Source organism: Castor canadensis, chromosome 9 (assembly GCF_047511655.1).
Source record: "Castor canadensis chromosome 9, mCasCan1.hap1v2, whole genome shotgun sequence".
NCBI classification, from domain to species: Eukaryota; Metazoa; Chordata; class Mammalia; order Rodentia; family Castoridae; genus Castor; species Castor canadensis.
Genome location: NC_133394.1, coordinates 52,747,813 through 52,773,996, shown reverse-complemented (window position 1 = coordinate 52,773,996; position 26,184 = coordinate 52,747,813). Strand labels below are relative to the sequence as shown.

General features: G+C 37.4%; 1 protein-coding gene across 2 annotated transcripts in view; it reads right to left on the bottom strand.

The window, feature by feature from the left end:
• Positions 1-5,775: 5,775 nt before the first annotated feature.
• Positions 5,776-26,184, bottom strand: part of Sec24d (SEC24 homolog D, COPII coat complex component) — an 87,022-nt gene continuing 66,613 nt past the window's right edge. For both annotated transcript variants that reach the window (XM_020185463.2, XM_020185464.2), the window contains exons 15-23: positions 25,302-25,472; positions 21,689-21,785; positions 21,417-21,562; positions 19,797-19,935; positions 18,462-18,580; positions 15,854-16,033; positions 13,350-13,541; positions 11,173-11,262; positions 5,776-6,601 (exon numbers count right to left, since the gene is read on the bottom strand). In XM_020185463.2, coding sequence (XP_020041052.2) covers positions 6,461-6,601; positions 11,173-11,262; positions 13,350-13,541; positions 15,854-16,033; positions 18,462-18,580; positions 19,797-19,935; positions 21,417-21,562; positions 21,689-21,785; positions 25,302-25,472 — 1,275 coding nt within the window. In that variant the 3' untranslated portion in view covers positions 5,776-6,460. The remainder of the gene's footprint in view (positions 6,602-11,172; positions 11,263-13,349; positions 13,542-15,853; positions 16,034-18,461; positions 18,581-19,796; positions 19,936-21,416; positions 21,563-21,688; positions 21,786-25,301; positions 25,473-26,184) is intronic.

Genomic DNA, 26,184 nt, shown 5'->3' with positions numbered 1-26,184 from the left:
CTTCCTGCCTCTCTAACAAGACGTGCTAATGAACTGAAAGTCAGATGAGGTATTGTTTTCCAAAACCACTTATAAATACTTGAGAGTCTTGAAGTAAACACTGTAAACCATGGAACCAAGTGATGATACAAATTAGTGAAGAAAGCCAGAAATTTGTTCTGTACTGCAATTACCCTTTTTTAAAGAACTGTTGTCCCTTCCTTTTTTTTTTTTAATTGGTGGTACTGGGGTTTGAACTCAGGGCCTCATGCTTGCTATGCAGGCACTCTACCACTTGAGCCACCTTGCCAGCCCCTACAATTAACCTTTTTAGACACATTTTGTTTACATATGAAGTCCATGGGGATCTTTCACTCATTTACTTTCTCCCTTTTATCCATCTGCTGATTTCCCACTCATGGGTTTTCTCAACTCTTATTTAAGAAAAGCAGAGCAGCACAGAGTGCCTTACTAAATGGCCACTGACCTTTGGCCTTAGGACTGTGGAGGTAGAGAGGGCTGGAGGCCAGAGAGCTCAGACCCCAGCAAGGTGGCCATCACTTGTCAGCTCCAGTTACTTGTCACCACAGAGGGAAGAGGGTAAGTCAGATGTTCATGTGAAATCTTCCTAATTTTTAGAGGTTGACAAAATAGTTTGTGATCTTTACTTACATTTTCTTTTCCTGAACTAAAATTTCTTAAAATTAAGTGGGTTAGCTAAATACTGCATGCATATTTTAAATTCTGGCCTTGAAATGCTATGTGACCAAATTTACTAAAAAGGGAAAATATTACTTGGAACAGGGAACCATTTTTTTTAAATTTAAAGTGAACTAATACTGTAAAACTTCCTGCAGTGATGTGACTGTAAGCCACTCATCTGCAAAGTGAGAGGAAATGTAAAAGTGTCGAGGTCTATGTCGTCATAAAAAATTGTCCCCTTCCTCCCTCCTTTCCCCTTCTCTCTCAAAATGTAGCCCAGGCTGGCCAGGAAGTCTAGACTCTCCTGCCTCAGCCTCTCAATTGCCGTGATTATATGCATATACCACCACACCATGCTTAAAACAAACATTTAGGAGAGTCATATACCTGTATAAATATGAAATTTATAATTGTTTATATCATAAGAGAGTGACCACATCATTATGTAGACTTTGTATTTATCTTTCTGAAAACAGGACAAAAAATCAAAAATAATTTTTTCAGATATATCCAGTTTAGTAGTTTGTACTACTTACATAATCAGGGTAATTGCCTAAATGTCTTATGGAATTGGTTGTCATTTTGTAGATTTATGCATTTCAAGACAACTTTTGGGTTGTCTTGAACATTTAGTTAAAAGAAAAGAGGCTTTTAATGTAATAACATTGTCCTGTAATTCAGGTGATCTTCACTAGTAAATGGATTATTTGGACTTGTCCAAAAAGCTGGATTTACAGCATGGTAGGTAGAAACTCAATATCATAGCTTACTTTTTCTATTATCATGCTTTATTTAAATAAGAGATATATTCATGATTAAGAATATATGGGCTTGGTGTGTAGCTCAGTGCTAGAATGCTTTCCTGGCATGGATGAGGCCTTGAGTTCAATACCCAATACTGCAACAACAAAAAAAAGCAGTATTATTAACTTGTCAGCCAATTAATTCTCTGTATCTAAATTCCATCCCTTGAAATGGACCATTTCTAGTTCTAGATACTTTCATTTATCCTTATTTGATAGGGTGTTTGCTGCTCCATACAATACTTGTTTTGTCTACTGCTTTTTGGTTTTTTCTGAGCTTATTACCTCACTGCTTGGCTCCTAGGACTTAGTCTTTGTCACTTTATAAATGTAACAGTGTACTTTCTCAGCTTTAAAAGTATGGCATATGGTAAGTGCTCAGATAGTCCCCTACTCCCTTGCTTGCTTAAAAATTGGAAGTAATTCTCTGGGGGTTTAATAACTTCTTCAATCCTGCTGATCCTTTCTTCATGCATAAGAGGACTGTTTTTCTGAAAAGATTTTTGTTTTTGTTTTCTGTCTCAAGGGGACATTATCTTTGAAGACGAGGAAACAAAGAATTCCCACTGACTTACCATTTATCCAGGGTCTTGAATAGAATCAACTTTCTCTTCAGACTTTACTCAGTTTTTAATTAACTTTCCCGCCAACCTCTTATTGAGGATGGTGACTTAATCACATCTGTGTTTCCTTGTTTAATAATAGCCTAAATGGAATAAGTAGACTATGTTCCTTTTGTGAATAGTGGGGACATATGTTCCTTTTGTGAAGAGGGGACAGGATGGTACAGGATGTGGGACCCAGGAGTCTTGGGACACTGCTGCTGATTTTGACAGTGCCCTAAGAAGAGGTGACCTCACTGGAAAATAGCTGAGTGGTGTGCCAAAGAAAGCATTGGTCACCAGACTACATATTCATTTCCCATAAACATGGTGTGGGAACAGAGCCCTGGACTCCAGGAGGCCGTGGGGGAGGTTTGACATGCATCAATTCAGACCAAAGAGTAAATCTTCCCTCCTACTCCTAAGGGATAGAGGTACAGATTCAGTTAGGTTGATCAGAAAACATGACTTTTTTGCACACTAATTTATTGGCACAATTATGCTGTTTTTTAAATTTTATTTTACTTTTTTTGGTGGGACTGGGGTTTGAACCTGGGGCTTTGAGCTTGCAAAGCAGTCATTCACAAAACAGGTACTCTACTGCTTGTGTCACACCTCTAGCCCTATATGCTGTTTAAATCACCCCTAATCTATAAATATAATAGCTATTTTGTCACATAGGCACATTGGGTCCTTGAAGCATTGATTAGGTAACAATCTAAACCTTATGGGGAATTTATATTATTAGGCTTTATTGAAAAAAATAAAAGATACATGCAGGTCTGAAAAAAGATCCAAAATAAAGCAAAAACCTTATGGGATAGCCTAATATACTAGAACTCTTCTTCAATTATGGATAATAAATACATATAGTTAAACATTTTTTTCATGGATCCAAGAATACCTCGACTTGAAAACTACTGACTTAAAGTCTTACTGTACAGAAGATCTTAAAATTGTAAATTGTCACTTCAAGAGTATTGTTTTTTTTATAACTAGTAACAGAATTTAAAAGAAAAATTACCAAAAAGCATACTTTCATGATTCTTATAAAACTCAAGTAGTCTTGAAACTTTGTTTGCAGTTCACCAGTTACAGTTTCCTTAACTAAACAACAGTAATTTTGCCTCCCCAAATTGACTTTGTTCTTCACATAATTAAGCTGGATTTTTATGGTGTAAGTTTGGATGATAGTGAGTATGAAATCATGCTTATGAGGCTGTATTTTGGGAGGTGGGTGAGTTTAGCCTGGACAAGACACAATAGGAATGTGTGATAACCGTTAAACTCCCTGAAAACTGCTATCAAGTGACAAAAGAATTCACTTTTCTCCCAAAACAGAACACTTAAAACAAAATGAGAATTTTCAGGGAAATGGTCTAACCAGAATTTTTTAACAAACAACTCTTCATAAATGGCCGCTTAGAGAAGGAGTACTTTCTCAAACAGTCCAGGAAACAATCTTTTAGAGAAGAAGTCTAGGGAATTTCTGATGCCTCTTCCAAGGTTTTTTTTTTTCTTTTTATCCAGATTAGCCAGTATTATGTCTTCTGTTTTCAACAATTAAAATTTGCATAAGCAACATCCCTCCTCTTCCTGCCCAATTGCTTTTTGGGGGGAAGATTACTAACCTGGTTTTCTGAAAGGTTTATGCATGTTAGTGTGTAACGCCTCCTCCTGGAACTCAAATTCAGTTTCAGATTATCTTCCCATGTTCAAAAACTCAACCTAAAATTGCTCTTTGATTTTTTTTCTTTTTTTTTTGTGGTACTGGGTTTAAATTTAGGTGTTTGCTTTTGCTAGGCAGGTGCTCTACTGCTTGAGTTACACCCCCAGCCCTTTTTGCTTTGGTTATTTTGGAGATAGGGTCTTGCTTTTTGCCTAGGACGGCTGGAACCAGATCATGCTATTTTTTTGCTTCCTGCCATCCTGTAGCTAGGATGACAAGCACATGCTACTGTGCTCAGATTTTTTTTCCATTGGGATGGAGTCTTGCATACCTTTTTTGCCTGGGCTGGCCAGTTATTGTGCTCCTCCTGAACATAGCATCTTGAATAGCTTGGGATGACAGGCATGAGCCACTGGCACCCGCTCTTCATTGTTTAATAGAGAAACATGTTTCCATCCGGTTAAATGTTTAAAAATTGTTAGCAGATACTTCTTAATTATTCTTGGTCTACTGTCATTAGGTTAGGTTTCTGGGAAGTAAAGTTCATGCCATTTAGCAAATTGAAAAGTATACCTTCATGAGTGAGTGGACTCAACTTTTTTTATAATGGCTCCTCAACATTTGAAATAAAAGTTCTTGTCTTTGGATTACTTACTATTAAGGTTCTTATTTTTTAACACCTTAAAGCATCTTAGACTACAGGTTTCTCATAATGATGAGTTTACCTTCATCTATGAAGTTGTCTGTTAATTGGACATGTCTAGTATTTACAGGTAGGAGCTTGATTTTGAGGATGTCAAGTTAGATATTCACACCATAGTAGCAAACACAGTTTGGAGTCAGATTAATCCTAGTTTTTATAACTAAGCAAGTTTAGTAAAAAAACCTATTAAAATAATAACAGCAACAGACATATTTTCTGTGTATAGACACTGATTCTAAGTACTTTGCATTTATTAACTCAAGCCTTGGACAGTGATTAGGAAACTGAGGTACAGAAAGGGTTCTAATGTCCCTGGATCTCACAGCTAGTGGTTGAACCAGTATAGAAACCTATGTTGCTGGCTCTAGAGCCTGTGCTCTTAGCCATTCTGCTGTACTGCCTCTCAAAGTGTGGGGACGGAGGGCACTGTTTCATTACACCATGGAACAGCAGTTACCACTTTTTTGGCAAGTGGTCACTAAGGACTCACTGGATCATTTCCATTATGTAGTGGGTTTGCCTTACCATTGAAACAAAGTAGTTTGAGATTGCATCTGCTTTTATCACACTACTGACTCATAATGACAAACTCCTCTGTGATCTTTGAAAAATACCTGTTGTTTTCCTAAAGCATCTCCTGCATGTCCTTTTTTTTTTTTTTGACACAAGTCTAATAGGTTACAGTCTTGTTAAACTCACGATGCAAGTTGGGTGATCTGGGGGCATTTTAATCCTATCAGTGTATGTGTTATTCTACTCCATGGCATCAATTAATTTATAAATAATCCTTTCCAGCCATGTAATCATAGACAAAGTATTTAATTGCTTTTGAAGTGTAAATTAGGCTAATAATAGGATTAGGTTTGCTGCAAGAAATAATTATAGAAATGTCACAAAACTAGTTCTTGGGACATGATATGTACTTAGTTATACTGTACCTATTATTATTGTTCATATCTTCAATAACTTGAGTAGGGCAGATACAGGACAAGTAGATGCCTGTTCACAGCTCTCGCCTAGGTTTACATATATATTCATCAGTGGTGGTCTCATGTGGCCAGTTTCTATTACTTTTGCCCACAAGGACATATCTGAGAACTTTTAAAATACCTTTCTTAAGTACACTGTCCATGATAGTTCCTAGGTTTATTATCTAACACTCCTCAATCTTGAAAGAAAAGATTATTTTCTTATTCTGATTTGTTTTTAATGATCCATCCACTTTTGTTTATTTGTTTTTGGCCAAGGCACTTCATGTATTATCCTTACTTGTTTTTTAAAATCTCAAAATACACAAAAAACAATTCTATACAAAGATTAAGAGTATATGAAGTGATTTATTGATACTGGTTAGGATCCATTATATACAGGTAGAAACCATGAAAATTGTACAAAGAACCATTAATAATATTGATAGACACTTTTATAGACAAAACAACTGGAAAATACTCTTAACATAGACAATATATAATTATGAAAAAAAGTAGAACACAAATTGTTCTACCATACAGATTCCAAGGTTATTAAAAGTCGGCTATGCAAACCTTAAGTTGAAAAATTCGTTCAGTGGAGTTACATGGCTTAAAAAAAATTAGGTATAATGTAAAAATTAAGCCTTTTCCCTCACTGCAAATGGGAGAGGAACCAAGACAACTTTTTACTTCAAATCTATACACTTTGAAAAATAATTTATGTATCTAGCACAAAGAAAGAAAATTGGGAATGTTTATGGTTCTGTAAACTATGCTTTTCATGAAATACAAACTGCATCAGCTTTAAAATTAAAAGTTGTGCAATCAGAAATAGACTGTTCCCTTTATGGTACAACTGTACCTTCACTGGCATTATACCTGAGCACCAAAGCTGAAGTTCTATATGCCATCTTGGAAAGCTATTCTGAAAATGACAAAGAAATCAAAACTAGCCTATTATCTGGAAAATTAGGCACCGAGAAGGAGCATATCTCCTTAGAAATGCAATATCAACAATAGTTGAGGTTCAGTTAATTAAGCAACTGACATATCTCCTTGTAAACACAACAAAGGAAGTCCACATAGGATGACCCTCCATAAAGTCCTTTGTCTTCTACCAGGAACTGTCGGAAAATCATTTCCGGCTGCTCACGCTGCTTTACTATTGTGAGCTAGGAAAAACCAAAAACAGCAGCTGGTTATAAACAGAAGCTCAAATTTATTTGCTCGATTTCACCACATATTGTAGTATGTCCACTATGTGTGACACTATGTGTGCCTTGGGGATACAAAAATGTCACCTGGAGCAGAAAGTGATACCCCCCAACCACAAAGATACACAATTGTAAGCAACAAAAATGAAATGTAAATTTCTCATAAGCAGAATGCCATAGGAAAGGCTTCACATTGGAAGTCACTGCCACTTAAGCCTTAAAGGATATGGTAGGGCTAGAGAACATTTCTTACTGCAATACCATGTCCTGTGTACCAGAGATACAATACTGCTGGCATGCAAATTATGGCTTTTAGATGGCAGTAAGAGGTTAGGGTCAAAATATCAGTATAATGAGTTTGGGCTTTTATAGAAAAAAAGAACCCAGTGAAGATACAGAAGAATGAAATGAGAGATGGTTAACCAGTCATGGTCTATACAGGACATTAGTGAGATGAGGGAAACTAGACAGGAAGTGGTTGGAAGTGTCCAGGGGGAGATGACAGGATGTGAATGAGGGTAGTGGAGGTGGAAAGGGGGTAGATTTGAGAATCTACAGAGGTTAACATGGGAGAACTACCCCTGCTCAGTGCAGTGGGCTGTGCTGTCCTTACTGTAGCCACAGCCACACATGCTGCTGAGCTGCTGAAACTTGGTTCATCCAAATTGAGACGTGCTGTACATGTAAGACACAGAATGGATTCCTAGGACTTAATATTGAAAGAAAAATGTAAAAACTTCTCAATGCTTGTTTATACTAAATCCATGTGGAAATGATTACATCTGCTTTCTATATATGGGGAAAAGCCTGAGCACCACTCATTTCCTCTTCTCATTGTTGAAACCACTAGAGGGCCTGCATGGGAAAGGCCTGCAGTCAGCAGCCTCATCAGCTGCAGGGGGCCAAGGGTAAGAGGTCCAATTTTGATGGAGAGGATCCAATGCTCCCTATTTTTGCATTGCATGCTTTTTAGTTATAAAGTGGAATAATTCTGTCATACACCTTGTTATTTTCTTTTTGCTATAGTTTTGGCTGGGCCCTAGATTGATAACTTTAAAATGATATTTAAAAATAATGGTAATATATACAACTGCTACTGCTGACCCTAAAGCCAGGTAATTCCACGTGGATGTGATCTGATTTTTTCTTGATCCTTCCAGTCCAGCTTCTTCCTCCCATTCAATCTTGACTCTTTAAAAAAGTATTTTTCATTTCCTCTGTGTGGTTGATTTTCAAATATTAGAGAAAAGGTGTAATGCTGAGTGCAAAGGTACAGGCCCTGTATGTCTTGTATTTCAGATACCAGCACCAGGCATTGAGAGATGGCCCCAAAATAGTTGTACACAGACAGATTCTACTCCTACATGAGTAAGCACAACCAACTCCTTACTGGAAATTTCTCCAAAGGAATCTTGAGATTTCTACCTGATGAACCTGAAGCCAATGCCATTTTTATGTTTTATCTTTTCCATGTGCCATTATGACTTTGCTAAGATGGGTGGCAGAATGTAAGCCTCAGAGATACAACTCAGACTGAGATGGCATAGAATCAGACATTGCAGAGAGAAAGATTTGTGTTCCAATTTCTTTGTATTTTACCTTCTCTATGGAAATTAACAAGTTTATATTGCTCATTTTCTATTGCTGCCTTGCTTGTTTTGTTTATTTTCATGTGTGGCTCCTGGTTCAACTTCCTCTGATAAAGTGAATCTGGCCATGATATGAGGTGGTAAAGAGAGCAGGGAATGAATTTCGGCCTTGAGAGAAACCTAGATTTCAAGTAGAGTAATTAATATCCTGGTCACTATTTGAGTCTGTACAAAGTTGAACTGTCCTGGCCAGGATAGTTCAGGTATAGTGGAAGATACAGGTGCAGTGAAGGTCTCAGAAAGATGAATCTATGGGTGTGGTGGGTGGGCTGATTTGACAGGGAGCCCATGGTTTTCTCCTCAAGGAGCACACTACACCTATAAGAGGAAAAAATACCTGGGTGGATTGGAAATTGCATTATTGTTTCCCTCCTTCATGTTTCTATGGGGAGGGACTTGGTCTTGTAGAATGAGGGCAGAGTATTAAAATTATCACTGCTTGTCTCTCCCAGCTTCCCATGTGCCCTTCTCCATGAAAGGCCTGATAAACTCAAGTGGCCTGAATATGAAAATATCAGTGTTACCAGAGACTTTAAAGAATTCATGTGCTTCAAAGGCCAATCTCATCTCTCATTGCCTGACTTAGGGAATCGCTTTAGTGGTGGGAATGATTAGGATGGCCCAGGAAGAATGTGTTGAGCAAGAAGAGAGCCATGAGCACAACCTTTAGGGGATCCCCACTCTTGAGGGGTAGATGAGGAAAGAGAGGTCAAAAGAAGAGTCAAATGCATATAATGATTTGAAAGCTGACAGAGAATTTAAGAAAAGAGGTAGTATTTTATCTTGTAAATGCTGCTGAAAGCCTTGGGAATCTTTTTTTTTTTAGCAGTTTGGTTTATAAGGAAGTGGAGAGAGGGAAAGAAGGAAAGGCGGCTACATAAGCAGCTAACACAGATAGCTTTTGCAAGAAGCCTGTTGGTAAACTAATGTCTGGTATGATGCAGGTGTTCAATAAATACTTGTAGACTGAATGAAAGGAAAAGGAAGAATTTTGGAGAAACAGCATTTTTAATGAAGGTATATGTGAACAGCTTGTAAATTGTGGAAAAGAGCCAGAGGGGAGGGAGTAATCCAGAAAAGTCAAGAGGAAGGAAAGACAACAAAACATCTGGAGCACACAGAACCCTGCAGTATCAGTAAGAATTTAATTTCAATCATTTGATGTTGGTCCTCTGGGACACACTGATGGAAATCTTTCTTTGTTCCCCCACAAAATTAAGAATGAGGCCCAAGAGCTGGGACTACAGGTGATAGGCACTACCATGCCTGAATTGATAACAACTTTCAGGTTAATTCCTATTCAATCTTGATTCTTTAAAGTTATGTTTTTCTTTCCTTTGTATAGTCAGTTTTTCAAATGCCAGAGAAAAAGGTGTAATGATAGGTGCAAAGATGTAATGCTAAGCAGTGGCTCTGTATCTGCCTGATCCAGCTGTGACACTGGCTTTGTGTCTGCCTGATCCATCTGTGAGATGCAGAACAGTTAGTGGGCTCCTTTGAGCCTCACTTTCATATCTGTAAAATGGAGGGAGGGGAGAGCTGAAAGGCAGGGGCTGGACCAGGTCTGTTGTATTCCTTTCAGCTTTAACATCTATAGATTTTAGCTATTTCATATTCTTTATAGACCGTGGAATGTCAAACAAATCTTAAAATAATCATAAATTTGCAGATTGTACATAAGAAAATCTGCTTAAGTAGTTTAGCTGAAATTATTTTATCACAGCTCCTTCTATTTTATTTTCAAATCATATTCAGAGCTTACCCTAGATGTTCTTATAACCAAAGCTAATATGCCCTTCAAAAGGGGTTGTGGGAATAGATGAGAGAAAGCAGAGGAGAGAAAAATCTTATTTTTTTTTGTTGGAGGAGGGGCTATGGAGCACAAGGATCAGCCCCATATTAGATCTGCTTCCTCTCTGCAAATGGGACAAGTGTAGGGGTGCAGTTGCTTTAGCTGAGATAAACAGGATCATCATTGTTGTGTATTCTAAATACCAGTGATTTTCAGTTTATTTCAGGAGATCATAAATTTTCATTAGGTATCTGTCTCCAGGGTGTTTAGGGAGTGTTTTGTGGAGAATGTGTTTAGTATGAGCTTTCTCTGCCACATCTAGTCCAGCCTAAATAGGTGCTATGTGATATGAAAACAGTTCTAGAAAGCTCTGATGTTTGCCATGACACCTGCTAGAGACTGTAAAGCTGTTCATTAGTTCCATTTACCTGAGCTCTACCAAAAGTTGATGCCTGAGTGCATGAGTTACTTTTATAGGTAAGAATGTTGATTTAGATTGACATCAAATTTACATCTCAGGTGAAAATTGGTACCACTATAGCCTGGGTACCATAAAAGCCTGTCTCCAAGTGAGTGTCTTACATCTCCACAGTTATGTAGTGCTACATAGACCATCATCATCTGAGAATTCCAAATCCAGGAGGCTGTAATATTGAGCTTAGGGAAGAAAACGGGAGGAGCTGGGACTTAGCAACAAGGTATAATATTCTTGGGTGCTAGTCATTTTAGAATATTTTACTCAAACACAGAACAGGGTAGAAGGGTTTAGAAGAAATAGAATAACATAACACTTCAGAAATTATAAATTAAAAAGTGTAAAAATCAAACTTTATAGATATTCTGAATGATATTTCTATACGTAAGTAATTGTAAGTAATAAAGAGGATCTTCATGGTTACTAAGATAATGCATGGTAAGATACCCCATAGTGACAGCTGTTTATTTTTGTAATTGTGATTGGCAAATAGGTAGATATACTCAAAAGTTGGTTAGCGTTTTCTGTCAATGATTATGCCTTAAAAATATACACAAAGCATTTTAAATAAAAAGCACTTGAAGAAAGAAAAAAACAAAACCTAATTTTTTACCTTCATTGAATATGGCTTCTTCTGTTGGATAACACTCATTATCATTCTAAGTTGTTGAGAGTATGGACTTTCCACCTCAGGCAGCAATGTCTAAATGGAAGAAATTCAGTTTTAGTACAATTTGTAGCATTTAGATAGAAGCAACAATATGAGATTATCAGAAGTTAAACATGCCCTTCTGATACTATATAGGCTATTGGCTTTGTTCACTTTCCTGAAAACTAAAAATATGAACTAAAAAGTTACTCAGTTTTATTGGCATACATTACCACCAAAGAACCAATAATCTTTGTCTTTTTTAGTTAAACCTCTGGAATTTGACACATGTTCATCATGAAATGACATAACAGGTGTATGTTTTATACAAAGGATGTCTTTGGACCATTTCTCATACAGCCCTTTTCAGGATGCACATTTCATGGTTGTGTTGTAGGAGAAAAGAGTATACTTTATCCCTGCAGTGGGGCAATGGCAAGACTGTGAGTCATTACCTTGTATGGAAAATGCTTTCCCAGTACCACTGGTTCTGTCACTAAACAAACTGCCAAATGCTTCTTTCTCAGGGGAATGTGGTCTTTTAGACATCCCTGAAATCTGGTGAGTAGTTTACAAAACAATACAGCTGCATATGGCCTCCAGTAGGTGTGAAGGATGTGCACTTAGGTTTCTTCAATTAGAACAGAGTAAGATGCTAATTCTTATTTCTCAGCAAGAAAATGCCAAAATCCAACACGCTACTATGAGTTGGCCACCAAAAAGGTAAGTTAGGATGTTTTACTGTAAAATCTGAAGTCTCAGGAAAAGATTATAGGCAGTATATTTCACAGGAATTGTTAAAAAGAGCAGGAAATTTATCATTTACATTCACACTCCTATATGTATTCATTGACATTATAGTGGATACTTTTATTTAACAAATAACAAAAGTATACTTCATGTATATTTCAAAGTACCAACTGCCCTTGAAACTAAAGTTTTAAATTTTGTTTCATATTTTGAAGAAAGTGAAGAAGAAGTAAGCCTACCAGTCTGGGGCTTGATGGTGGAGAGACTTTGGCTATTTTGTATTTATGTTTCTTTCAGCAAATATGTATTGAACAGTTACTACATCAGGACATTATTGGAAAAGCTTCCTTAAATTTCACATAAACATTCTCTCAGATTCAGTTCTCTCCCTACTTAAACATTGTTTCTTATTTTAAAAAATTACATTTCCAATAACTCCTTAATTTCAACTAAATGTAGATATCTTACTGTTTCTAGATCTTCATCCTAATCTTAAACTACTTTCTTAATGGGTTATACGCACCTTAATTCCTTTACAAATATAATTACGACATTCATAAACTGGCCATCTATCTTTGTAGCCTTAAATTTTATTCCTATTCTTTTCTACCAGATGCAATAGATCCCTAAGTTATGCATGCATACCGCAAATGAGGCATCACACCTAGAATTAGGCCTTCTTGTCATAACTTATGTGTGGCTTCAGGGAACAAACTGTCTGCTGAGTCCTAGTGTGAATTTCTGAGGAGTCTATGTGGAACAGAGTAAGACAACAGCCATTATAGCATTTGCAGTGGCCCGCAAATTGGGTTGCAATAACCCTCTAAAACTGTAATTGCTGAGACTTCCTAAGATATTTTAAAAACAGACATTTGTATTCATTTCCACATTAAACCCACAGTTCTTTTTGTTATGACTGTAACCTGTTTTGTGAGATTATTATTTGTACCTCATTAGTCTGAGTTGGCCTGTAGCCAAGTCTGCATTCTCTTGAGTATGCAGCTCAGCACTGAGGATGATCCCTGAGCTGAAGAACTGAATCCAGGCCCCACCTTTGCCCCTGACCATGTCTCTGAGCCTTAATTGACTCATCCATAAAACATGGATATATCCTGTACTTCACTGGTTTGTCAGGAGAATGAAATGAAATGGTGTACTTAACATATTTAGAGCACAGTGACCAGCATATAGTGAATGATCTGGAAGTGTTAGCAATTTCTACTAAAGTCATAGATTTTACTCAATGCTTACTGAAAATAATTTTATATCAGATCATTGTTATTCATCAAAACATGATTTCTCTCATACAGAACTATATGCTGTATTATTTTTCTATAAAATTTAAGAATGTACATTTTGTGTGATGCCACAAAAAATGAAAAAATACATACCATATCTGTGTTGATATGTGCAAAAGATGGCACGTTAAATATTCCTTGGATCAGTTCTGGTGGGCTGCTTACTCCCAACCATAAAAACATGTTTAGACCATTAGCCAGGAGGAATATTCCTTCTTCTGAAAGACGGGACTCTGAGCAGCGAACAGCAGCAGGTAACATTGTACTCTTGACATCTAACGTGTGCTGTGCAGGCAAAGACGAGCATTAGAAACTCCTCCCTTTCTCCTTCCCTCCTTACCTTCCTTCCTTCTTTCCTTCCTCTCTTCCCTCCCTTCCTTTTAGTGCATATTTAATGAGTGACTGCTACATTGCCAGGCATCGTTCTAGTCATTACACAAAAATCTTTGCCTTATGCAGCTAACGGTCTTTTGGAAGAAGGAAGAGATAGGGCATAAACTATATAGAATTATAGATGGTGTTAAGAACTATGCAGAAAACAGACGGGAAGTGGGATAGGATGTATCAGTGGTGGGGAAGACTTTTAACTGGGGTAGTCCAGGAAGGCTTGGTGAAAAGGTAACTTTTGAGTAAAGACCTGAGGAGGCAAGAAAATGAACTAACAGGAAGAACATTCTAGGCATAAAGAAAAGCCTGTGCAAAGGTCCTTAGGCAAGAGCCTGATTGGGGTGTCTAAGGATCAGTGAAGAGGGCAGTGAGCTGGAATGGAATGAGAAAGGGGAGAGGAACAGAAGTTGAAGGTCAGACAGATGGGGAAGTGAGTAGGCAGAATAGATAGCACTGGGCCAAGGGTAGTAGGAACTTTGGCTTTTACTAGGATAGGAAATCCTGGGCCATTCTGAGCAGAGGAGAGAGATGAGTTAACAGTCATTCTAATAGGATTACCCTGACTTCTGTGCTGAAAATAGACTGAAGGAGAGGCAGCAGTGAGGGCAGGGAGACAAGATAGGAGGTTGTTCCACACTGAGAAGGGAGATGGGAGGTGGTTATGTTTGAATCTGGTGGTCAGAGATGAGGGGATAAAAAGTTTTTCTTGGATGATCCTGAAAAGGAGGGCCAACCCATTTGCTAACAGATGAGGTGTGGTGGATGAGAGAAAGCGAGAAGTCGGGATGACCGCACTGCTTTCCACCTAAAAAGCTGGAAGGAGGAAGCAGTGACAAACGGAGAAAAGGAATAGGCACTGGGGGTCAGGTCAACAGCTTTAAGATGCCTGCCACATATCGAAGGAGAGAAATGCAAGAGACTACAGGGATAAATGCATCCAGAGGCCAGGGCACAGGGACAGCTAGAGACAGGAATTTGGTATTGTCAGTATATAAATGACATCTAAAACCATGCGAACAGACAAAATTTGAGGGACTGAGTAAAGAGGAAGAGTAGCTTCCTAGGGGCTAAGCTGTCATCACTGCAGCAGGAAGAGCAGGAGTAACTAGCCAAGGGAGCAGAAGCAGTGGACAATAAGGCAGAAGAGAACCCAGAGGCCAAGCAATAAAGGTGTTCCAAGAGGGAGTGGTCAACTGTGTCAGATGCTTCAGGACCAAATCTCCAGGACAAGGAAAAAGAAAAAAGGAAATAAAGAAAAAGGACCAAGAGTTGTCCATTGGAGTTAGTGAGAAGCTGGTCACTGATAGCCTTGCCAATAGAATTTCAGTGGAGTATGATATTCTTGTCCTTGAGAGTTCCTAGTGTCCCTGGCCTACAATCCAATATTATCTGAAAATCATTAGTAATAATTTACTTCTAACCTTCATGTATATTGAAAGAATAACTCTTATTTCCAACCTGATTTAGCACCAACTGCAGTATTACTAAGCACCTTCCAGTTAAGAACTGAGGATGAGTTCCCATACATCCTACCAGCTTTTGTCACTCCTTTCCCTCAGATGTTAGGTCTCAGTGGCAAACAGCCTAGATAGAGTGCAGAGGCACTCAAGATGTTAAGGACTGACTTCGACGAGTAGAACATGTTATACTGTCAATTCTCTGAGGCCAAGGGTGCTTGCTCTCTTGTACAACATAGGTATTCTCAAATATATGCTCACGTATAAACCATTGACTACATTTCAGAAAGGTTAATCGTAGCCAATCTGATTAGATATGTGACTACTAGACACTGATACATTGTATAAAAAAGGTAAGTGTGTGCACTTGAAATCCTATCCACATATATGTAAGTTTCTTTATTGCTGTAGAGTTAACAATTGAAGCTTAGCCAGTTCCAACTTGTTTTGAGACTTTTCAACATGGCTACTCGACTGAGATTACCAATTTGAGAACAAGAAAACAAAAGTAATCATCTGAATAATTCGGTAAAGTGGAACTCCTCAAATCTCTTCTGACTGAGCACATGTTGGTGCATGTATGCAACTTGGTCAAAGAGCCTCTGCTCTAAATCCTGTGCTGCATATTTTGAATGCATTTCTGACTTTGAATTTCTTCTTAAGAACTAAAGATTTCAGGTATAACGTGCAAAAGCACAAAATATGATTCCCTTCCAGACTGTTCTAGGAAATGCACCATGGTAGCAAGCTTACTATTGGCAGGAGTTGTGGGTAGAAGAAAAGCTGAGAGTCAGCCACACCCATGGTCATGACCAGCTGTCTCTGGTATGCCCGCTCATCTGTGGAGATCTCTGGTCTGCTGAGCAGCACACAGTTTTTTAACAAACAATTCATATATACTGGCAATATTTTCATGGAATCTGGTAGGATAAGCTGAAAAAGAAAGACATTTGTTTCATACGCTTGACCTTTACTGAAAAAAACCTCTGAGTTTTATCTGTAGATAAAAACATAATTTGCCTTTGAAGTTGTGAAATTAATGGTATGCTTCTCTCCATCCTCACTTTGGCTCACATGTCTTCAAGGGACATACCACAGTGAGATGCTACAATATAACACAATGCAGCAATTCTAGAAAGACAACCTGACAGTTTAAACAATTCTAGATAATAGCCTATGTTGTTTATTCTTCCAAATCAATTTCATAAAAAATAGCTAATAATCAAGTTTGATTGATCTGAGTGTCATTTATTTTCTTTTCAATTTGTAGCAGAATGGAGTAGAAGGAGGGGGTTTGGCTAGAGGAAGTAGATCAATGGGGGCATGCCCTTGAAAAGTGTACCTTGTCCTTGGTGCCTTGCTCTCTGCCTCTCTTTCTCTGTCCTGTGTCCACCACGATGTAAGCCACTTTGCTCTACCACATGGTCCTCTCCTCCATTATGTTCTGCCTCACCACAGCACAGGCCAAGAAACAATGGAGCCAAATGACCATGGACTGAAACCTCTAAAACCGTAAGCCAAAATAAACCATTCCTCCTCCTTGGAGTTGAATATTTCAGGTATTTTCTCAAGCCATGAAAAGTGACTAATTTGGGCCAAGGAAATTTGGGGCTCTATGTTAAGACAGTGGAATTCCCTTAGAAATTTCTCCACAGATATTACTTATTATAAATGAACTGTAAGAGGGCATTAAGTTTGTTACACTTCTGAAGAGAACTTGAAGTCCAAGCCATTCTGTTTTCAGTTAGTAGTGTATTTTAATACATTATTATTACTAAGAGTTTTCTAATGTCCACATCGTTCAGTCTCCATGATGGTATCTAAGTTACATGATTTTTTATAGCATATCACTGGTTCAAGGGTGCACCTGAAATGTGCTAATGGAGAAAGAAAAATCTCATTATAAGAACAGGGATAATCTCTATCAACTTATTTAAGAAAATTTGGCATGAGAATATTTTTACTTTAGAACAGTTAAACCATATAAACAGATGATATAGTAGTAAAGACAATGCTTTTAAATTTTAAACAAGAAGGGGCTGATAGATTGGGTTTTTTCCTTAATTAGGCAACAGATTTATTTTTTACTGAAGGTCTTTGAATCCAGTCATTTTAACATTAGCAAATAAACTTCCAGAGAAGACACTAACTGTACCTCCTCTACTTCAACTAATCGTTCTGAAGGGTGAGATACTCCAGAGACAGAATAATGCCTTCCAGAGTTCTAAAGACAAATAGGGTGCAAAGTACTCATGACTAGACTATATCCAGGTTAGATTCCAGGTGCAGCTGGTGGGCTTCATATAACTTAAACAAGCAAAGTATGCAAAAATACTGATACTTGACTATATTGAAGTGCAAAATCTTCTGAATAATCAAGAGAATTGCATACACATATTCAATAATTGCTTATTTAATTTACAAAGGAGATAATGGATGACTAATCACTTTGAACTGCGCAAAAAGAACTTTTATGAAAAATCCAATCTCACAAATGTGTTTGTTTTCCTTCTTTATGCAAATTATGAATTTGGACCCAGAATTCCTCTGCATTATCTGTTCTGCTGGATGCTTTCTCATAGGTGGGGCTTCAGATGTCCTCTCAGTTACAACTTTTGACATTGAGCTAGAAAATGTCCCCATCTGTTGCTTATAATCTTCTTTTTTAATAGAAATTCTACAGTCAGATGTTCAATACACAACTATGAAAAAATAGCACTTAACTTTATGGACACAGAAGAATGTGAAAAAGAAAAAATGCAAAAGTAAACACTTTTTTTAATAGGAAAGAGTCTAAATTAAGTTTATTTAAAAGACCTAAAATTTCAAATTACTAAAAATGGTAAGAGATAATTCTTTCAAAACTCTTCATATCTACCAATAACTTATAAATATGAAGAATTCCAATATTTATATTATAAATTATATTTGTTTATGTAATACAATGTTATTACTGCTATCAGCTCATGTCAACAATGTTACTATGCCGAAGATGTACTTAAACATACACATTTCACAACAAAATATCCATCTCTATATACAAAATAAAATCCTGTTTATAATATGACACATCTTACATATTACATTCTTTTGTTTATACATAATGTAATGACTGCCAACTAAATATGTATACACATTTTTGGTTCAGGCACTTTGTAAAGCCAGTTTTTTAATGGTGACTGTAAAAATACCATAGGATGCCCGACACCTGCCTGAATTGTATTCTCAATCCTCTGGCTGTACTTTACTACATAACATCTAAGTGCCTTACAGCATCATAAGCCTCCAGCAGCCACATGCTGAAAGAACAAGCAGTTTCTTTTAATACTTTACCATCTAAGTACAATAATAGGTAGCTTACCTGGCTAGCTGCAGATGGACCTATACAATTCTTTCGGTAACACACCAACATATGGGCAGTCTGATTAATTAGAATTTCCCGGATGACCTTCAAAGGTTGTTGTAAAACTGCTTTAAAAGCTATGTGCATAAAACCATTAATAAATAGGACACCAAAGTTTTAGAAACTAATATTTTCAAATAATAAAAATAATCAAATTGCCATTATCTTCAGACTACCCAACAATACTTAAAAATGTTAAAGTCATTTGTTAACGGTCTCCCCTTGATTAAATATGATGATCTGGCCAATGAGAACAATAATGTACCTATAGCAAAAGGTTTATTGGCCCACATTATCTTCTGACTATTAGAAACAATCTACACACAGAAAAGAAAGGCCAGTCTGTTATTTCCTAATATCCTAAAGTTCCATGGGTTGATTGCAATTTCTTTTGTACTTCGGTGAGGAATCTCAGAAGGAAAGTCAAAGAAAATTCCACCATGGAGCCCCCATCAAGGTATGGGTAACATTTTTATATATTTACTATACAGTAAGCTGTCAAATATTAGGGGAGCATGGTGATAGAGAATGAGTGAGTAACAAGGTGGGAGGGGGTAATTTGATTAAAGCATGATAATATACAGACTTGAAGTAACAAGGCAAAATCCCCTTGGACTATCAATATACAATTAATCAAAGCAAATGAAGGGTAGAAGGGAAAAATAAATTTTTTCCGGAGGTGGGTACCAGTGGGAGGGGGGTTGGGCACAAGAAAAGGGGGGACTGAGGGTGTATATGGTGGATGTATTTTGTATCCATATATGGAAATAGAAAAATGAAGCCTGTTGCAATTGTTCTAAGAAGGGGGGAGAGGGGAAGAGGGAGAACGATGGAGGGGGTAAAACCAACTAAGATATATTTTAAGCACATATGTAAATATCACAATGTATCCCCTGTACAACTATTATATGGTAATAAAATCATAAAAAAAGGTATCAGTAATTGAAGTTATCCCACACCAGGGACAGTCCATTATCCACATGTGCGTGCCAGAGGGCACACTCACATACCATAATAGCCTAAGCACTGCCTTCCTAAATTTAAACCAAGACTCCCCCCAAAGAAGGAAACTTTAAATAAATCTGAATAGCCTGGCCCTGAACCAGGCTATCTCACTTATTAAGCTGGACTCAGTGATGCTGACTGTTCTCCTTCACCTTTGCTTTTATTAGTTCTAAGTTTACCCACCAAATGGCTGCATCACCATAGTACTTTTCATAGTGACTCCATCAAACAAGTCTTGACTGAATTACTAAGTACAATTTACTGAACCACAGAGTTAGAAATTGTTACCTGACTTGGCAAAGAAGTTGATAAGTGCATCTGTCTCACAGCTCTTGTAGAGGTCAGCTAACTGGGAGCTGCAGTTTAAGCCAAGATTGTGAATCCGAAGTCTTCTTTGACCTCCGATGGTCGTGTAAAGCACAGCACACTGCAGAAGCAACATTGAGGCCATGTGTCTTACTGATTAACATATCCACCTTGATCTTGTTTGCATTTACAAAACAGCATGTACAAGTAAAAGATCTCTAAAATTTTCCAAGGATTTTTTTCTATTATTGTCAAAGATTCGGCAACAACAAGGGAGAATAATGATCAACTCATCCACTGAGTTTCTATGTTGCATTTATTGGGCTGTTCACACACAAATATCTGACATAGTGGTCTGTATTCACATATCTCAGATTTTACTGCCAAGGACCCAGGTCCAGAAACAATACCTTCAGGTGCTCACAGCCCTGTTCAAGGCCCACTTCCCTTAAAAGCACCCAACTCACTGTGATGATGTACTTAGATCTTATGCTGATGACATATACATTTAAAGAATGCAGAGACATAACCATTACCCCAAATATCTGATTAAAAATCAGCGTTAAAGTTCTTGAAATCCTAGCTGTGTGGGAGGCTGAGATGAGAAGGATTGCAGTTCAAGGCCAGCTTGGGGAATTATTTTGTGAGAACCCCCTCCCCTCATCTCTAAAATAATCAGAGAAAAACGGCTCAAGCAGTGGAGTGCCTGCTTTGTAAGTACAAAGCCCTGAGTTCAAACTCCAGTCTCACCAAAAAGAAAAAAAAAAGTTCTTCCTCAACTTAATGCCAATCTCTCATCAGTGTGATGCTGATGTCTGAAAATATAAGCTTTTGACATATTTTTTTAATTTTGATTGAAAATCTTCAATTCTATTTACTACAGAGCAAAATCGTATTCTGCCTTATATTATAATGGGCTTAACATGGCCTATGGACCAAACTGTGGCCCTTCAAATTCATATGTTGAGTTTCTAGTCCCTAGTACCTCAGAATGTAACTGTTTTTGGAGATGGGTGCCTATAAAGATGTAAATTAATTAAAACAAGGTCATTAGTGTAGGCTCTAATCCAATATGACTGGTGCCCTTAAGAGAGGAGGAACCTTGGACACAGACACAGAATGGAAGGAAGACCATTTCTAAGCCAAGAGGAGAGAACTGGAAAAGAATTTTCCCTCAGGCCCTCAGAAGACTTAATTTTGGACTCTAACCTCCAGTACTATGAGAAAATAAAGTTCTGTTGTTTAAGATGTCCTGTTTGTGGTGCTTTGTTACAGTAACTTTAGCAGACTAATACACATGTGGTAGGAGTGAATGGGTGCTGACGCCTGAAAGAAGTGCGCACTATTAGAAACAAGTTTACTGAAGCCCATGACACTTCATGTAGGTTTGCTGGGCTCATGTGCAAATCATAAGTAGCATATATGCATCAGACTACAGGGAACCCATACAGTACAGTGTTCTAATGATTTTTTTTTCCTTTGAAGAAAGACAGTTGAATTTTTTTATGAAGAGACTAACACATCTGTTGGTATTTTTTTGTCTCCCTGATCACTGTCAGTAACAAACTAAAAATCAAAAGATGAGAATAAACATTAAGTCACCTGGATTAAAGCTCCACTGTCTTCACTGAGCTTGTCATCATGTTTGAACTCCACAGTCACTGCCTTGTCACAATCAATGGCTGCCATTTCTACATCAGTGGTGTTGTTCATAAAAATTCCACCAAAAAAATCAGTGGCCCTGAAACCTAAAGAGAAAGGATAGGTGAAATATTACTTCTTCTTATTTGACTAATATTTTCTTGTCCTATTATTTAACTAGAAGAGAAAACAGTTATACAAAAGAGCCTGAAACTGGTATAAGTGATAATTACCTGTGCTGGTACGAACTCTCATAATAGCATCAAACCCTATTTTCTTCCCAATATCATTTCTGAGGTCATTCAAAAATTGTTGGCTATCCAAATGCACCTAAAAAAATAAAGCAAGATTATATATATGTATATGTGTGTGTGTGTGTGTGTGTGTGTGTGTGTGTTTTAGAAAATAGCATAATGAAACCAACTAAAAATGGTTAAAAAGAGGGAGGAAGAGAGAGGAGCATTAGCAAAAAGTAATATAGAGAGTGAATTCAATCAAAGTACATTATACACATATACAGAAATATAATGAAACACCTTTATACAAGTAATTTATGCTAATAAAAAAATTTTTTTAAAGTATGATCAATGCCCACCAGATGGCAGTAAAATACTTAATTTTTTTTAAAAATCTGATTTAAAATAATTCTTATTTTTAATCTTGATTTACCATATTTATGTACATAGCTCACATTTCTTTGGTTAAAGAAAATATAGGAACTTTGGACAGTGATTCTTAAGTTTCCAAATAAAACCCGCATCTGTTATTTTTCACTTTTATAACATTTGAGTGGGAAAATAAATTACTAATTTCCTTTTACTTGTTTTTGCAGTACTAGGGTTCGAATGCAAGGCTTTGTGCTTGCTAGGCACACTCTACTACTTCAGCCACACCTTCAGCTTAATTTTATTTTTCAGATGAGATCGGGGACGTTCAGGGTGGTATAGCTGTAGACTAATTTTATTTTTCAAATGGAGAAATAGTACAAATCATCCACTCAGACTAAGACCCAATGTATAGCCCATTTAATGAAGCTGGGGAAAGATCCTGTAATTGGGGGTCCTTTTATCTGACCAGATCCAGAAGTTAAGACAAGGGACAATTCACACAGAGAATTAGTAGACACCCCTTCTCCTATCCATTTACTTATTGATAGTACTAGGAATTAAACCCAGGGCCTTGTGCTTGCTAGACAAGTACTCTAGCACTTGAGCTATGCTGCCAGCCCTTTCATGTTTATTTTATTTTTGAGATAGTTATCTTACTAACTCTACCCAGGCTGGCTTTGAACTTGTGATCTTCCAACCTCCACCTCCCAAGGAGCTAGAATTACAGTCACTCTCCACCACACCCAGCTCCTCTCCAGGCCTTCTCAACTATTCTATTCTCACAATATTTCTGAAAGGTGTTTGCAACTAAGCAACATAAATGCAGTATGCATATGTGCACATTACTAAGCTAAGAGTTCATGCAGGAGATTAAACAAGACGTGTACCAACTTCCTAAGCAGCTACTCTGATCTGGTCAGGGAAGCTCTTTAAGAAGTTCTCACCACTACTGTTTGAGAGAGGCAGATACACACAATCCTCCCCATCTCCCAGAGCCCCAAACACAAAAGGAAGGAAGGAGGAAAGAGAATAGAGAAACCACAGACACTATTTTTATAATAAACTCGTCACTTGTTCACATACAACTGGATGCCTGAAAAATTCCTGATCATCATTTTTACCATTTCTTTTTTACAATACTATTGAATGGAAGACACTTGTAAAATTTTTACTTTCAAAGCTGAGAAAGATATGCTAGAGAATATGATTCACTTTTACAACAATGTGCAATTTACTGAGAATAGCATAGCCAAAACTAACACTTTGTTTTTGGCAGTACTGGGGTTTGAACTCAGGACCTTGAGCTAAGGCAGGCGCTCTACCACTAGAGCCACACTCTCAGCCCTTTTTGGTTTTGTTGTTTTTATGAATAGAGTCTTGCTTTTATGCCTGGGTTACATGGACTACAATCTTCCTATTTATGCTTCCAATATAGCTGGGGATGACAGGCATGCATCACCACACTTAGATTTTTATAGGTTGAGATGGGGTCTGATGGGCTTTTTGTTCCTGCTGGTCTTGAATTTGTATCCTCTCAGTTTCCACCTCCTGAGTAGGTAGATTACAGGCATGAGCCAATGCTCTTGGTTGACACTCTTTGATCATTTATCCCTTTTTTATATTTTAGAAGGTTTTACCCTGATGGATTATAACATTTCTTTTTAAATAACATTTAATATTGTAATAATTATTGATGTTATATGAGTACAAGTAAATATTCTTTATTATATCAGAAATCATACAAGGTTAGCATGTAACAATTTAAAGAAAAGAGAAAAAAGTGATAAGCCCATATGCTCACGCTACAGTGCACATGTGTCAGTTGGTCATGTGTTCTATGTGGCTAGGTCACTCTGGTGTAGACAAACAGTCACACTCATGCACAGCTGAGGACCCTAGCACTTGTCACATATGCTAGGATCTTCTTAAGAAATGGAAGATAAAGTCCTTTTGGGAAAGTGAAAAAAAAGTTTCTGATAAACAGGTCATGGTAGTGCAGTCCTGTAATCCCAGATACTCAGAAGCACAGGCAGGAGGATCATGAGTTTAAGGCCAGTCATGGCAAAAAAGTACCAAGACTCTGTCTCAAAAACAAGAAGCATAAGAAGGCTGGGGACATGGCTCAAGTGGCAGAGCTGCCTAGGAAGTGCAAGGTCCTGGGTTCAATTCCCAGAACCAAAATAAAATTCTGATAAAATGTACTCCCCTAAGGTGGGAAAGGAGCTGAAAGTGGTCAGCACACTAGAATTCTCTGCTTTTCTGGGCCTCAGTATCCAGAATTTGTACAGAATGACAAAGAGTCTGAATTTTATGATTATTTAGAGCTTCTATTCTAGTGTGCCCCAAAACACATACATTTATTGAGACATCTTTGAAAGGATTCTTGAAGCTTTTTTGAATTTTTTTTGTCCTCTCAAGTCCCTTAAAATTAGCTTACTATAAATACATAGGTAGGTGCTATTAATATTTAATAATTTTATCAATGTTTAAATGATGATTAATATTTGTCCCTTATGTTAGGGGAACACCTCTGTGACTCACAGCCTCAGGTAGGTGTACATACACCAGAGGCCCACTGCTGTTTCCTTCTCGTCAGGTGAGAGGGAGTGACTTATCTGATCTGGGAAAAGGAGCTGTGTGGACATAGTTATGCTTCTTCTGGGTGCTCTGCCTGGGGAGATAGCCTGCCTGTGGGAGGTAAACATTTTCTGCCTCTCAATACACTAAGACTTCAAGTGCAGGTGTCCATAGGAGAAGCTAGTATCTGTGTGCCTGCTCTATACCTGGGTGTATACATGTGTCAAATTCAGGGTTGACACATTATTAAGTTCACTTGCCTATAGATCTAGGTCATTATAGTACTGATATTGTAATCATCTCTTGAATCTGTCTCTCTCCATTTAAATGTGGAAGAGAGAGGTATAATGAATTGATACCCTCTTTAATTCCAATAATCTAAAATAAATATTTAGTTACTTTCTCAAACATAAACATACTTTATGTAAAATATATTCTTCCCCAGCATGCTTACATTCATATTTAGCTCTGAGCATGAATGAGTTCAATCTCGTGCCAAACACTTAGTAAATATGAACTCACTTAATCAAATATACATGGTTTTCTCTCTGCCCTCGAATTTGTCAGTTACTCACAAAAAGGCACAGTTCTCTAAAACCATGACCTAAGCACCCAAATAAAACCAGAAGAAAACTGAGAAGAACAAATGACTGTCATTTACCTGAAAATTGTTGTATTTGTAAAGAGTTCCTCCAGTGAGCAGAGGAACAAGACCCAAAGAAGCCACATCCACATACTGACTGGGAAAGAGAAAGAGTGTCACAGAGCAGCCATGGGCCACACAATCCTTGGCCAGAGATTCACAGACATTTGTTTGGGGCTGGAAAAGTATCTGAAGATGCAAGAAAGGAAAAAGGAAAGGTCACAAACTATTTTTGATTTAAAATTTGTTTCTATTGAACTCTTATTGAAAATTTAAAATGTGAAAAAAATTGTTTTGTTCCAGTTAAGTGAACTGGGCTAAAGATGCATTCAATTTTATTCGATTTCCAAAGATCCAAATGTAGCCAACAGTGCTGAACTAGCTCACAGACCTAGAGGAGGCACCTTGTGTGGTGTTACAGAGCCAACTGTTGGATGCCTTCCATTTGTGCTATTACTGTTCTCACTGACTTGCTCCTCACTGCTCTACCATCTGAGTTTTGAGCAAAGGCATATTTCAAGCAGCTGACACCTTTACTTCATGCCTCAGGTTTCTGTCTCAAAGAAGAGTTGTCATCTGGTACAGTATGTCTATGTCCTCTCTCTCCCCTCTATTTTTTTCTGCATTTCTTCCCACTTCTTCCATTTCTCTAACAGTCTCATCTCCCAGTCTCTCTATACAGATTATACATGAAAAATGTTTGGGCTCTTATTTTAATTTAGACATTTCAGATATCAGTTTTTCTAATAATACAAAATTTCTCAAAAGGTTTGTAACTCATCTTGCAATAAGAAATATACACATTAGATTTAGTTTCTCCTCCTCTTTTTTAAACAAAGGACACATTACTCTTTCTTTACCCCCTCTTAAATGATGTGTGGACACTCTAGAAAGTCGTTGT